The following is a 13,371-nucleotide window of genomic DNA, read 5'->3' on the forward strand; positions in this document are numbered from 1 at the left end:
AATCTATATTTCCATATTCGAGTAGGGCTTTGTAGGAATGCAAGTAATTCCAAATTTCAAAAAGAAAAATTCTCCTTTTTGTCAGATTATCAACAGCACACTGTGACTTACAGGCAAGTCCTCTCTTTTCTGCTGAACATGTTCACTGATGTGGAGAGGGGGAAGGTTTGTGGAAGAAGACACAGAAGTGTCGAAACGCACCATAATAAAATACAACTAAAAGCCATCTCTGCGTGCTCCAGTGAACCTTCTCCCTCTCCACATGATCGGTTCACTCCCGGGAGGCACCAGACATGAATTCAGAAGCGTGGACTACCTTTTTTGATGTTCGTTGATGTGTCAGAGGGACAGTCCGGTCTCCAGAGCATGTTAAGTTAGCCAAGCGTTAAGTGTGTTTGTGTGTGTGTGAGAGAGAGAGAGACTGTGTGAGACAGTGAGGGGTGTGTGTTGTGTGTGTGTGTGTGTGTGTGTGCGCGCATGCCTGCATAAGTGTGTGGCATGGGTTTGTTTACCTGGTTGTCAATCAAGAAGTCCTCCACGTCCTTGTAGGCTGCGCTGTACTTGTGTTTAACCACCAACTCACACCAGCGATGCTTGACCTGATAAACAAAGCAAAAAAATAAACAACACCATCACAAACAAGCTCCATCACTCCGTCTTCCCTCTTTGGTTTCATTTAAGCATGGCGAGCCGGGACAAAAGGCATCAGGGCAAAAACGGACAGTTCAAACAATGTACGTGTGTGAGTTTGAGTCCTAGCCGGCACCACAAGCTGGATCACTGGTGGGCTGACCGGTCAGATGACGCCGCTGGCTGTTTGTGGGCATCAATGAGGCCACTGTTGGACCAGCGGCCCCTGGGAACATCAGAGATTGCCTCTGCCCTGACCCCACCCACCCACGCTTCTCAGACCTCCATCCCTCTCTCCATCTCGCCCCCCACTCTCTCTCTCTCTCTCTCTCTCTTTCTCTCTCAGTCTCTCTCTCCCTTTCTCCTTCTTTTCTCCCTCTCTCGTTCTATTGTCTGGGCAATTGTCAACATCGCCATTACATTCCGACTGACCTCCGAGAAATGCAGGGGTGCCGGGGTTTTTTTTCCGAGGGGCTACCACAAACTCATTCCAGATGAAGGGAGGTCTGACCACTTTTTGTTATGCACAGTTTTGTCTGAACAAAAGGAAAACAATGCAATTTAGACAGAGGGATGGAAAGCTATGTAGGACTTTTATATTCTTTAGCCTGAATGCACTTTCAATCATTTGTTATGCCTCCTGAGAGTTGACCTAATGGCCTTGTGGCTGTTAGCATCAAACCCAATCATTCAAGGTACATGGGAACTGAAAACAGTTATGGCCTTCTATGAGTTTATGTTGCCCTCCATGACGGCCATCAGTCTGCCAGTGTGTTTCATTAAAGCCCTGGTTTAGAGACTTGGTTAACATGGTGAGTATTTTTATCTCCAGATCACAACAGAAGAGGTGGCACTCTGCATCTCAGAGGCTGGCCGTGGACTCGCTGTTTCTTCCTGTGAAGTTCAGCTCCTTCAGTCTGCACCTCTGGTCTCAACGTGAACTCCCTCCCCTCAGATTCATTCTCCAGCCCACCCACTATGCCCCGACGATAGAGGGCACGCAGCGCAGCCCTCAGTGAGAGGCACCGAGTCTCAGTTCTCTCTCCTTTAGTAGTTCCATTGCTGTGCAATGGAACTACAAAACTTCAATGGGTCCAGTGAGTCTTTTTTTTTTTTTTTACAGAAATGCTAAAAGCTGTAACAACCACAAAATGTGTGGTCTACAATCACCTTCAAAAGTTGAGAAAAGTGTTATTCTCCAATCTCAAATTTCTATCTCACATTTATTGTTTAGCCAAAAGGAAACTTGGCAATGCTATTGAAAAGTTGACTCCTTTGTAAAGCTTATTGCGAGTTTTGCAATCCACCTCACTCATGACTTGCTTTTAAAAAGCATCTGCCAAGTGCAGAAATATGAATGCAGTGTAAACGTTTCATTGTTTGCACATTTCTGTATTTCTAAAACTTTTGTGCTAATGTCATTTTGACACACTTTGCACTGAAGATTGAGACACAGAGGAACATGAAAGGTTAAGTGGTGTCTTCTGTGTGATGTGTATGTTTGTCAAAGCTGGTTTCTTGCTCTTTGCAATGATCTCTCTCTCTCTCTCTCTCTCTCTCTCTCTCTCTTTGTGTGTGTGTTTGTCTCTTAATGGCTTCTGGGTCCAGGAACCGGAGTCTTAACGAAGGCGAGGGTGTGTTTGTTCCCCTCCATTAGCTGTCTGATGGCGGGAGCCATTTCTCTGTAATGTTCTGCTGATACTAGACGTCTGCATGGCTTATTTACTCCCACATAAATAAACATTAGTGTGCTGGGCCTTGGCTGAACTCTAGAAGAATCTCTCGCTCCAGTCTAAAGGGGCCGAGGGTGGGGCTAGGGATGGGGGAGGGCAGAGAGCCCGAGACGGAGCCTGAAGGTGATGTGGATGTACTGAGGTCCACGCTGCATGGGACCGACTGGCATGTGTGGTATGGCAGAGACCGGTGTGCCACTGCCGACTGGCATGTGTGACATGGCAGAGACCAGTGTGCCACTGCCGACTGGCATGTGTGGTACTGTATGGCAGAGACCAGTGTGCCACTGCCGACTGGCATGTGTGGTATGGCAGAGACCAGTGTGCCACTGCCGACTGGCATGTGTGGTACTGTATGGCAGAGACCGGTGTGCCACTGCCGACTGGCATGTGTGGTATGGCAGAGACCAGTGTGCCACTGCCGACTGGCATGTGTGGTACTGTATGGCAGAGACCGGTGTGCCACTGCCGACTGGCATGTGTGGTACAGTACCAGTGGCCACTGAGACCGGCATGTGTGGTACTGTATGGCAGAGACCGGTGTGCCACTGCCGAGGGCCCACATGACGCGGTCACCTTGTGCGCAGCGGCTGTGTTGACGTAGGCTGACAAGAGGCACTCTGTCTTGCAGTCGGCCCAAGGTAAATTTGAATTAAATTTGATGACGAAGCCTGTCTGTCTGTGTGGAGTTTAAATGAAAGTATGAAGCCAGACATTTTGCTCATTTCACTGTGACATCTGTTTGTCCAACAGATTTGTTATCTAATAGCATTGCACTGATGACGTGAATTTTTACTGGTTACTGACATATAGCATCTTCAAATGAAGAAGAACGCAATGTAATAAATAACACAGTGGGCAGGACAGACACTGTCCATAACTCTGTGGACATTCAGACATTCAGTAACAACCACACGCAACTCAAAACATCCGTTCATCCACAGGGAGAACAACAGATTTGCTAACTGTAGCAACACAGGCCATCCAACTGTTTACTGGCAGAGCTCAGCCATCAATCACTGTCACATCCAAAGGCACTGTGTTCAACCTTTTTTGTCATGTCTTGTTCGGGCGAACCATCATTCCTCTTTTGTGGGATTTTCCCCAGCCTTAAAACGCCCCTGACATTTGAGAGCGCTAACCACACAAAAGCAACATGAAGGGATGAAATAAAACAGCTAGCAACAAAACATAACTATTATTTACATGTGAAGCGTCCTTCCTTCTTTGACAGGATTAGTCCTCTAAAGAGGTCTCTTAAGTTCTCTCCCTCTGTCCTTTTGATCCGCCTCATCATGGATTGTTGTATTTGTACTAACTATTCTTCCTCTCGCCTCCTTCTTTCCTCCTCTCCTTCTCTCCTTTCCCACCCACCCACACTTCCCTTCTTCCCCTCGGGCCCATGTGAAGTGCAGGGCACACGGACGCTTGGCAGTCACCCTGATGTATTAATCTCGCACATGGAACAAGATGAAACAAAAACAAGCTTCGGGTGCCACACACAGACAAGACAGAGCGCTGAGCGAGACCAAGAGCACATGGAGCTGTTTTTTACCCAGAATGCCACCGGGAGTAAGAGGGGGCAACTAAGGACATCGTCCCCACCTCCCTGCCTCCCCCTACACAGACACAGACACAGAGACACACACACACACACACACACACTTACTCCAAGAGACAGTGGAAGGAATAAAATAGACTGAGGGCATTTGAAAGAGGATAATGTCTGAAGTTGCCAGGTTGCAAACCTCGTCTGGTGAACGCAGAATAAGGGTAAAATGCTGGTTTGAACGACACATTATTCACCATTTTTATGCACAATGCAACTGATAGATTTTGGTGTCTCATACTCCAGATTTTAACATTATAATAATTATACAATAGAAAGTTGTCATTTCAGTCTTGGTGTAAAATATTCATAGAACATACAGTATAGCCCTGTTAAAACAGCACAAAGGAGTTTTGGTCTAAAAATAGTGCTATTTGCTTAAAGGTATGCAAAACCCTGACCAATAACAACAGCCCGGCACTGATAAAAGCTTGTTACATTTACATGCATTCATTTAGCAGATGTTTCTATCCAAAGTGACTTACATATTTCAGTTATATTACAAGGACCATTGGCCCCAGAGCGAAGTTAAGAGTTAAGTGCCTTGCTCAAGGGCACAACAGTAGAAGCCAGGAATTTAACCCACAACTTTTCAGGCTACTGCACGCTAGCCCAACTCCTTAACCACTACGCTACCACTGCCCCCATGTTAGCATGCTAACTGTCTTTTGGTGACCTACTGTAACAGTTGGTGATATAATGCAGTGAATGCTCTTCTTACTTTTTTCATGTGGTATCCTGGACAACAGACCTGTGCAGTGTATTAGCTACTGAGAAAGACAGGGGTGGTCATCTGCCATTCACATGACCATGTGCCATCAAAATGACTTAGATTCTAAACTTTTTTTTTTATAGAATTACTGCATGGTGTTGATTCAACATTCAGTGATTGAGAGAGGAGTGTTAGGGGACATACAAACATATCAGTCAGGTTATTGATTTGTGGTTACAGGTGTCTTGTAGTTGACTTTTAAATACTTCTGTTTATGAGCAATTAGTACACAGATGGCACTATAATTACATTTGACACTTATTAGAAGTTTGACCTCCATCTATAGATAGAAGGAGTGTCAATCCCCTCTTATTTCAACCATCATTTATTACATAGGTACAGTCTGGCACCCAACGCCTGCATGTGCTCACATGTGCTGTGTGTGCGTGTATCTGAGCGAGAGCATATGGTGTAATAAATTGTGGAATGTCCTGTGTAATTGCGGTGTCTCCCCTTTGAGAAAGATGGAGGGAGAAGGAGAGAGATAAAGGGGGGAGGAGAGAGAGAGAGAGGAGAGTGGACATGCAGCTGTCAGGCCCCAGGGCTCTCCCCAGGAATGCAGTTCAGGATTCTGCCACAGCTGCTTGGCCCAGTGAGAGGAGAGGGAACCGAGAGGGCACTTATATGGACTGATGAATACACGAACACACACACACACATGAGCACACACACCCCTCATGAGCACACACACACACACACACACACTCATATTCATTCATATACAGCACCCTCCACATCTATTGGCATCCCTGGTAAAGATTAGTAAAAAGAGGTTTAAGAAATATTCTTTTGGCGTTTTATCTTAGTTTATCATTCATATTCAACTGCTTTAAAGAAGCCCTATGCAACAATTTTAGCAAAAGTTCTACAACACTTTTTGGGTCGATTGGTGGGTGCTTCGTCTCCCCCTAGTGCTTCTCCGCCGAAAAAAACGAATATGCAACTTTCTGGTCCCGGACCGAAGAAATCCGAATGTTACTCAGCGGAAGGCCTCGAAAATGTAGTCAGATTGTAGTTTCTAAGAAGACTGCAAAACGGACTCCGACTTGGCTTTGTTGCTGTTGAAATTGTAAGTAGCCTACCCTTGGGTGAACTTCGTTTTGTAATGTGATTTGATAGTCTCTAAACAATGTGTTTGCTCGACCGTTTTATTGTGAGCCCTGTATGTGTTTAGCTTGGTTTCTTGATGGCTAGCTCGCTAGCTAGTGGGGGTTTAGCGTAGCAGTCACTTGCTACCGAAGCTGCAGGGGGAGCTATGTCATGAAAAATGCGAGCCCAAATCAGGCGAAAACCCAGAAACAGCGAAGGAATAACCAGACTTGCATAGGGCTTCTTTAAAGGAATCAAAGAGTTTGTGAACTTCCAAGCAGTAGTCCATGATTTCCAGTTTAATCAATGTATAAAAATAAAGACACATAGCATCGAAAGACAAGATGGTACAGTAGACAATTCAAATAATGTGAAAGCACATGTGTTTTTGTTTAAAAAGATCTATTTCTTCATGAGGAATTTTGTTTTCTCAGAATAAATTTTCTTCCATGCAAATTTGAATTTGAAGTTTTCTTTGAGAAACTAAAATTAAATGGCAAAAGATTTTACTCATCTTTACCAGGGGTACCAATAAATGAGGAAGGTGCAGCTATACAGACATCCACACACTCACACACACACATCCATACACTCATTATGCCTTCCACATGCATACTGCACATAAAGCCACAAACCCAGAAGATCAACCAACACATCCACCCAATCACTCCTCTCCTAACCAACACATCCACCCAATCACTACTCTCCTAACCAACACATCCACCCAATCAACCCTTTAAAAACACCCTTCATTTGGTTGCTATTGTCTCTTTTTCCCACCAAACGGCAGTGTGAACTTTGTTTGTTTGTGTGTGTGTGTGTGTGCGCGCTCTCTATTGCAAATGGCTGTCGGTACAATGTGTCCTGTTTGTGTGATTAACAAATGGAGCCCTGGTTGCGGGGCCAGATCATACGAGAGCTCACATGAAAGGGCTCATCACGCCATCACACCCCACCCCCCAACGCCGGCCACGCCATGCTCACACCCCACCCAACCACCAGCTCCCGCTTCCACGCCACACCCCAACCCGCCCGCGCAGACCTGTCCACGTCCGCCCGGCGCCCAAGCTACAGACCCGGGCCAGACCAGGAGCCGTGGCCTGTGCTCATGCAAATTGAAAGGGAAGACGCAGAGGGGGGAGGAGAGGAGGCGTTCGAGAAGGTATAGATTTCTGTTATGCATACCTTACATAGCCTCTGGCGTGAGGAGTTGTAGAGAAAAAAAATCTATTCAGCCATTCACTATTCACTAACGTACATAGGCATAGTTCTTTATTGTATGCCAGAAAAGCATACAATCAATTCCATAGGATGTCAAACAACACAGACCTTCACACACTCTAACCTACAGCAAGTGATGTATATCTTTATAAGCATGACCCCTTTGCAGAGCAACACGTTCAGGAAGATATATTGATGACAACTTTGGACATAGTTAGTATTTCATGGTAACTTGGACATTCCCTCTATAAAACCCCTTCTAATGGGAATATGTGGCTCTGCTATTTCCCTTCTAACGAATCCCAGTTTTCCAGTTTCCCCAGAAATGGCATTCTGGTCCTCAAACAAGCACTGGAAGTATATCTGTCTAACACACAGATGAAGTGCACCCCTACAGTTGCTAAATCAATTGGGAACAAAGTCGATAATCTACCCTGTCTGATGGAGATATACAACTCCAACCCTCCCAGCTCTGCTTCATTATTAGCCAGCATTAGAGCGAGACACCAGGAGCGTCACAGTCTTGGCGCGCAGCCAAACAGTCTTTGCACTCCTCTCCCTGACCTCTTTTCCCTATGAAGCGAATCAAAAAGACGCTGGCAGTACTGCGATGCGTATACTCTTTCAGCGTTTCAGGGTAGAATGTATGCAAATCCTTCCAGAAAGCTCTGTCATTACCTGCTCACAGTAACATAGTACAGTGCAAAAATGAAACAAGACCTCCTGTCATTTGCATGATATACTGCACTGAACTGCGCACCTGAACATGTACAACATTTAATTCGTAGTCTATAAAAAGACAGCACATGTTCAAAATATTTTTCACTACGCACATAAGAGGATGAATGGATGTGTAACTGAATTCATTGAATCTATCGAAGATCTGTCTCTCTATACTCAAATTCCTGAAAATCTTTGCCAGGAACTCCTCTGAAATGTACGTAACTTTAGACACATATGTTTGCCATACCGACTAGCTCTTTAGCTCTTTAAGAGTATTTCAACACCTGTATGAATGCCACCCGCTGCTGCCAGAGCCAAGTGTCTTATTACCCTGGCACTGCGCACTATGAAAACCAGCCTCTTCATCAGGCCCTGGGGGGCCCATCTTCTCCTCCTCCTCCTCTCCTCTTCTTGCGTCATCTTTGGTGACTACGGTAACAATCATGACCTTCCACTCCACGACAACGCTGTGCTCTAGAGTTTCGTTTTCCACTATATAGGCCCTTTAAAGTGAATACTGGATCTCTTCCTTTGTCCTTTGGGGGGGCCTGGGCACCTCTCTGGCGCTTTGCTCTCTCACACATATCCCCTTTGGCCAAGTCCCAGGAGGGGGCAGTGGGGAGGAGCAGGACCACACAGGTGCAGAGGGCACCCACTGAAGCTAGACCTGATAAGATACAGTAGCATCCTTTATCCTTTACAAAATGGCCTTGTGTGTGTTTCTCCTCTCTATCTCTCTCTCTCTCTCTCTCTGTCTCTCAGATTTCACTCTTCCAGGCTATCTTCTCCACTGTAATGGCTACTGAGGAACTTTTTCCTTTCTTTATACTTGACAGGGAGGCAAAGCACACGCATTGCCGGGCACCATCAGATATATTTACAGTCCAGCACATGGAAATCTATTGTGAAAATAGAACTTTCCCATGACACAGACTTGTTCTGTCGGTTTGCTAGGTGACATCTGTAAACGACTTTGGCCTTTTCATGGAGGAACACCAAAGAAGATAATGTTTCAGCCTTGAGTGGATAAGAATAGAGCAATAGAGACTATTCTTGGCACGGCTTGATGGATACATTCTTTTGGAGCGGAGGCAGAGCCTGGAACTGGTAACTGCGACGAGACATCCAGCACTTCCAGCTTTGTTCAAAATTAAGCTCTACCTTGAGTTGCCCAGGTGTGGCAAGGTGTGGACCAGCACTGTTTTGTCATTATCACTGGCCCTTTCATCAATATTCATAGACCTTGCCAAGCCGAGGACGTGGAAAAAACCCCATCCTCTGCAAAAACCTGCACGCTTCATCCATGAGCCCTCACTTCTGCCAGGCTTTTATGCCTCTCCTGCAACATGTGCTGACAAGTTGAAATGACAGACACAGTGTCTGTGTTCCGTGTCATTATCTGTTGAGTCTACTGTCAGACGGATAACTCTGGGAAACCTTATGCATAGAGAACTGTTGGTGGCCTAAGAGAGGAGAGATCCAGGTATCCTATGAATGTTTCAGACCAATCTATTTCTATCTGTACCAGTACAATAGGATCCTACCATAGAAATAAATATCAGCATTGAATGGCATCACAGAAATACCATCAATGTATCATGTGGCTGATCCATAGTGTTTCTATCTGTTGGGGCGATGTAGACTGGCTACCTCAGCGTCCTGTGTCCTCAGGTCGTAGGTTCTCTCCAGGGTCTGCAGCACACCTGCACTCATTTTCTCCTCCTCCAGCAGCATCTCCAAAAGCAACACGGTCTGCTCCGGACCCATCTGGAACACACACACACAGAGAGGGAGAGAGAGTTAGTGAAGAGTTAATAGAGTGCTTCAACGGAAAGCAACACACTCAATCCAACACACACAAACCATACACAAGACACATTTTCACTTGAAAGCCACCCACTGAAATTGAACACTTCTCCCTTCTCAATTCGTCATCACAATGCACAAATAATTATGGGCTGCTCAGTGTTGAATGGACCAATCCATCAATTTACAGGAATTCTGTGTGAGCACCACGCCTTTATAAAACAAGACCTGAAACGAGAGAAAACCCCCTCGGCTGGATCATAGGGATGAATACTTCACAGTGATCCATCACACTGGGAGAGCCGTGCTACGAGTTACTAAGCAGCTCTGCTTTGGGGTTTTCCACACTGCACCACCTGTAAGGAGGTGTCCATTTCTATTTGAAAGGAGAAATGATACACAATCTATCAAAACGACTACAGTTGTACTTCAAATGCTCAATAAAAAGTGCTCTGAGTATTGTCAAGGCGAGTAGTGCAGGACCAGTCTCCTAATGATCGTAAAAAAAAAAGGTTTGAGGAATACAAAAGGCTGTTGGGTAACGCTGTGATCGCTCCCCACAGGAGTATTAGTACAGGGAGAAAAGCACCGGGATATCTGTGAATCTAAGACAACATCTCCCACGCATGCAAGAATGGGCATGACTGGAGCTCAGGAGTGGATCCTAGAAAGAACACACCATTTCTTGTGAGCTTGTTTGCAAACGTTCACATCAGTGATATCTCTAACTGAATAACTCTTAAATGTCTGAATTTTACTGATAGCTTGCATTGATACAGAGGTACATGTGTGATCTAAAATATTACGACACAGTCGTTGACTAAATGTACTTCGCTACTAGTGGTGGACACATAAGAGCTGTATATGTTTGATTACACACCGGAAAAGCACTGGCCAGTTAGCCGTGCTGTTAGCCACAAACACATCCACTGCACACTGTGATGCAAATAGCCCTTTGAGGAGTACAACCCAAAATCCAAAAAAGCAATTTCCTTTTTGGAAACACTTCTTCTTCTTGGTGCTAGATGGTGTGCTGTGGTAGCTTTGAGAGTAGAGTGTTTTCAAAGCAGAGAAAACCTCATGCATCTGCACTAACAGAAGGGTGTATCCTTTGTCCCACTAAGCTAAGCCACCCATCATTCCACTAACAGTGTGTGTGTGTGTGTTGTGTGTATGAGACCGGGAGACGCCGGAAGGGAGGATAGGAGAGAGCGATGAGAAGAGGAGATGGGCAGAGGCACAGCTGCTATTATTACCACATTATTGCATCAGTATCTGTGGCTTACTGATGCACAGCCCTCCTCCTCCTACTTTCTCCCTCTCTCTCTCTCTCTTCTCTGTCCATCCGCCTGCCCTCCATCACAGCCAACCCCCACACACACACACACATACACACACACACACACACACACTCCTCACCCCTCTCTTTATGCTGGCTCCAACCAGTGACATCACTTTGGGTGCTAATGATTTGCTGACCGCACACATAAACAGACCCACACACAATCATTCTTACTTCCTCCCCCCAAACACATACACACACAGATACAGACAAAGACAGACAGACACACACACACCACACACACGCGCTTCTGTTTAGAAATAATAACACTCCACCATATTTCTCTCCTAATCTCCCTGCTTTTCTCATTTTTCATTTAGGGCCCCTTTATCTTTTCATAGATCCTGTGCGCTATCCTGCCCTTAAATGGTCAGGGGGGTACTGTCTTCAGTCTCTCACCAGATGGCTGGTGTGTGTATGTGTGTGTGTGTGTGTACGTGTGCGTGGTTGTGTTTTGTGTTTGTGTGTGTGTGTGGAGTGCGTGTGTGTGGTTGTGCGTGCATGTGTTTGTGCATGTGTGAGAGAGAGAGAGAGAGAGAGAAATGGAAAGAAAGAAAAAAACAGAGTGAGTGAGAAGGGAAGGAAAGGCCTTAACCAGAAACGGCACTATATTTGTCCCGGAGACTAAAAGGAGAAATGATTTCACCGGGGAGTCGAACTGTCCGAACCCCAAAGAAAAACCTGAAACACAAACAGAAGCAGCTGGACAGGCCTCAACCCAAACAGCCCTAAACGAGATTTGAGCGCTAAAAGGCCGGTCCGGAGGCCATATTGGTCTGCGCTCGGAGGCACACCAGATGTGACCTGCAGGAAATGTGCGAGGCAGACCTCTCGGTATCATTACTGGGAAACGGCAGTGATAAAATCGAAAAAGGGGAGCGCTACTCGTAATGACATTGCCCAAAACGAAAACGCCAGCCACATGCAGTCTAAATCTCTTCCGAATCGTCGTGCCAAGAAAGCAACAGGAAAATAACAAATAAATTAAGCAACATACATGCATAGCAGGGGTAGCAATGAGGTAATTCGTGAGCTGGACCCTGGCCAAGCGGTGATGGCCCAATAGGGTTGCAGCTGTGTACTCCAATAGGTAGCAGTAGAAAGTTGCACACCTTTCCACAAAGACAGACAGCAAGACTGCAGTACAAAAACAGCACGTGCAGGCACACCTTAGTAAATTGGTAAAGTTCAAGTCTTAATTTAACAAATCCCCACATTAAACCGACATGGCAGGCTTAATAGGGTGTGCCCATACCTATCCATGCGTGTACAGTTTCACCTCAAATGAACTCATAGGCCACCAATAACCATCTGCATTCAGTGATCCATATACCGTCTACACACACAGCCTGGTAATTGCAAGAAAAAGCATCTTTGTTCCTGTCTAACAAGCTAATCTCCCTCCTGATGAGATGAAACCATCATCATCTTATTTCTGAGCTAACTCCCAGTCTGATCGGGTTACCTCTAAAAGACCTAACCCAGGCCACTTGGCCTGGAGATACTGCAGGAATATTTTACATACTCTTTGTAGGTCCCAATAAAAGTCAGACTCTGAGATAGTCATATAACTGCAGCGGTGATGGGATCGCCATATGTGATCCGCAGAAGAGGCCTCAGCTGGCCGGGCAGTGAGGAGAAGAGAGACAGGCGAGAGAAGGAAATAGGGAGGGAACTCCCATCAGGAGTTATACTCACCTCCTCACTTCCTTTAACCCCCACATACTATCACTGACAATGTGTACTGCCCCCCTCAACCCTCAACCCTAAACCCCAATGCACACACACACACACACACACACACACACACACACACACCAAATCCTTCATGTGACACTACATAAGGCAGGCCCGGGGGGGCTTTAGAGAAGAAAGAAAGAGAGAGAGAGAAAAAGAAAGACGGAGAGAAAGACAGACGACATGCAGAGATGACAGGAGACATGTGCTACCCTATCCGGCTGAACTTTTGAACCCGGGGGCCGACCCCTGAGCTCATCCCTGCGGAGCGCGCTGTTCCCAGCCATGGGTGTGCGTCCCCAGAACAATGCTACCGCGTTCTGACACATTTTCTCAAGGGTCGCGGCTAATTGAGTGACAGTTGGGAGTACAATAACATAGGAAGCCAGTAATATGTTGAGCAAACACAGGAAAATAACCCCAATGGCCCAATGTTGATGTTTTCCCCTCTGCTGTTCATAAGGCTGTGTGTGTGTGTGTGCGTGTGTGCGCATGTGCATGTGTGTGTGTGTATATATATGTTTGTATGTAAAACGTCCAGTATAGACTACATACACATATTCACACTGCCCCCTTTTTTAATGAATGTCTCTATTTACTCTTGCCATGGATGATAGTAAAACAAATAGACCATTATGAAAAGAAAATATTTGGCCAAGATCCGAATCAATGTGATCTCTCTTTCTCTCCCTCTCCCCTCTGCAGTGCC

The 13,371-nt window shown here is 45.8% G+C and overlaps 1 protein-coding gene across 1 annotated transcript in view; it reads right to left on the reverse strand.

Moving 5' to 3' along the window:
- The window catches only part of LOC125289809 (aminopeptidase O (putative)), a 55,370-nt gene that overhangs the window by 7,878 nt on the left and 34,121 nt on the right, over positions 1–13,371 (reverse strand). Inside the window, exons 14-15 of the mRNA XM_048236821.1 lie at positions 9,428–9,544; positions 513–599 (exon numbers count right to left, since the gene is read on the reverse strand). Coding sequence (XP_048092778.1) covers positions 513–599; positions 9,428–9,544 — 204 coding nt within the window. The remainder of the gene's footprint in view (positions 1–512; positions 600–9,427; positions 9,545–13,371) is intronic.

The sequence above is a fragment of the Alosa alosa genome, chromosome 24 (assembly GCF_017589495.1).
Source record: "Alosa alosa isolate M-15738 ecotype Scorff River chromosome 24, AALO_Geno_1.1, whole genome shotgun sequence".
Taxonomy (NCBI): domain Eukaryota; kingdom Metazoa; phylum Chordata; class Actinopteri; order Clupeiformes; family Clupeidae; genus Alosa; species Alosa alosa.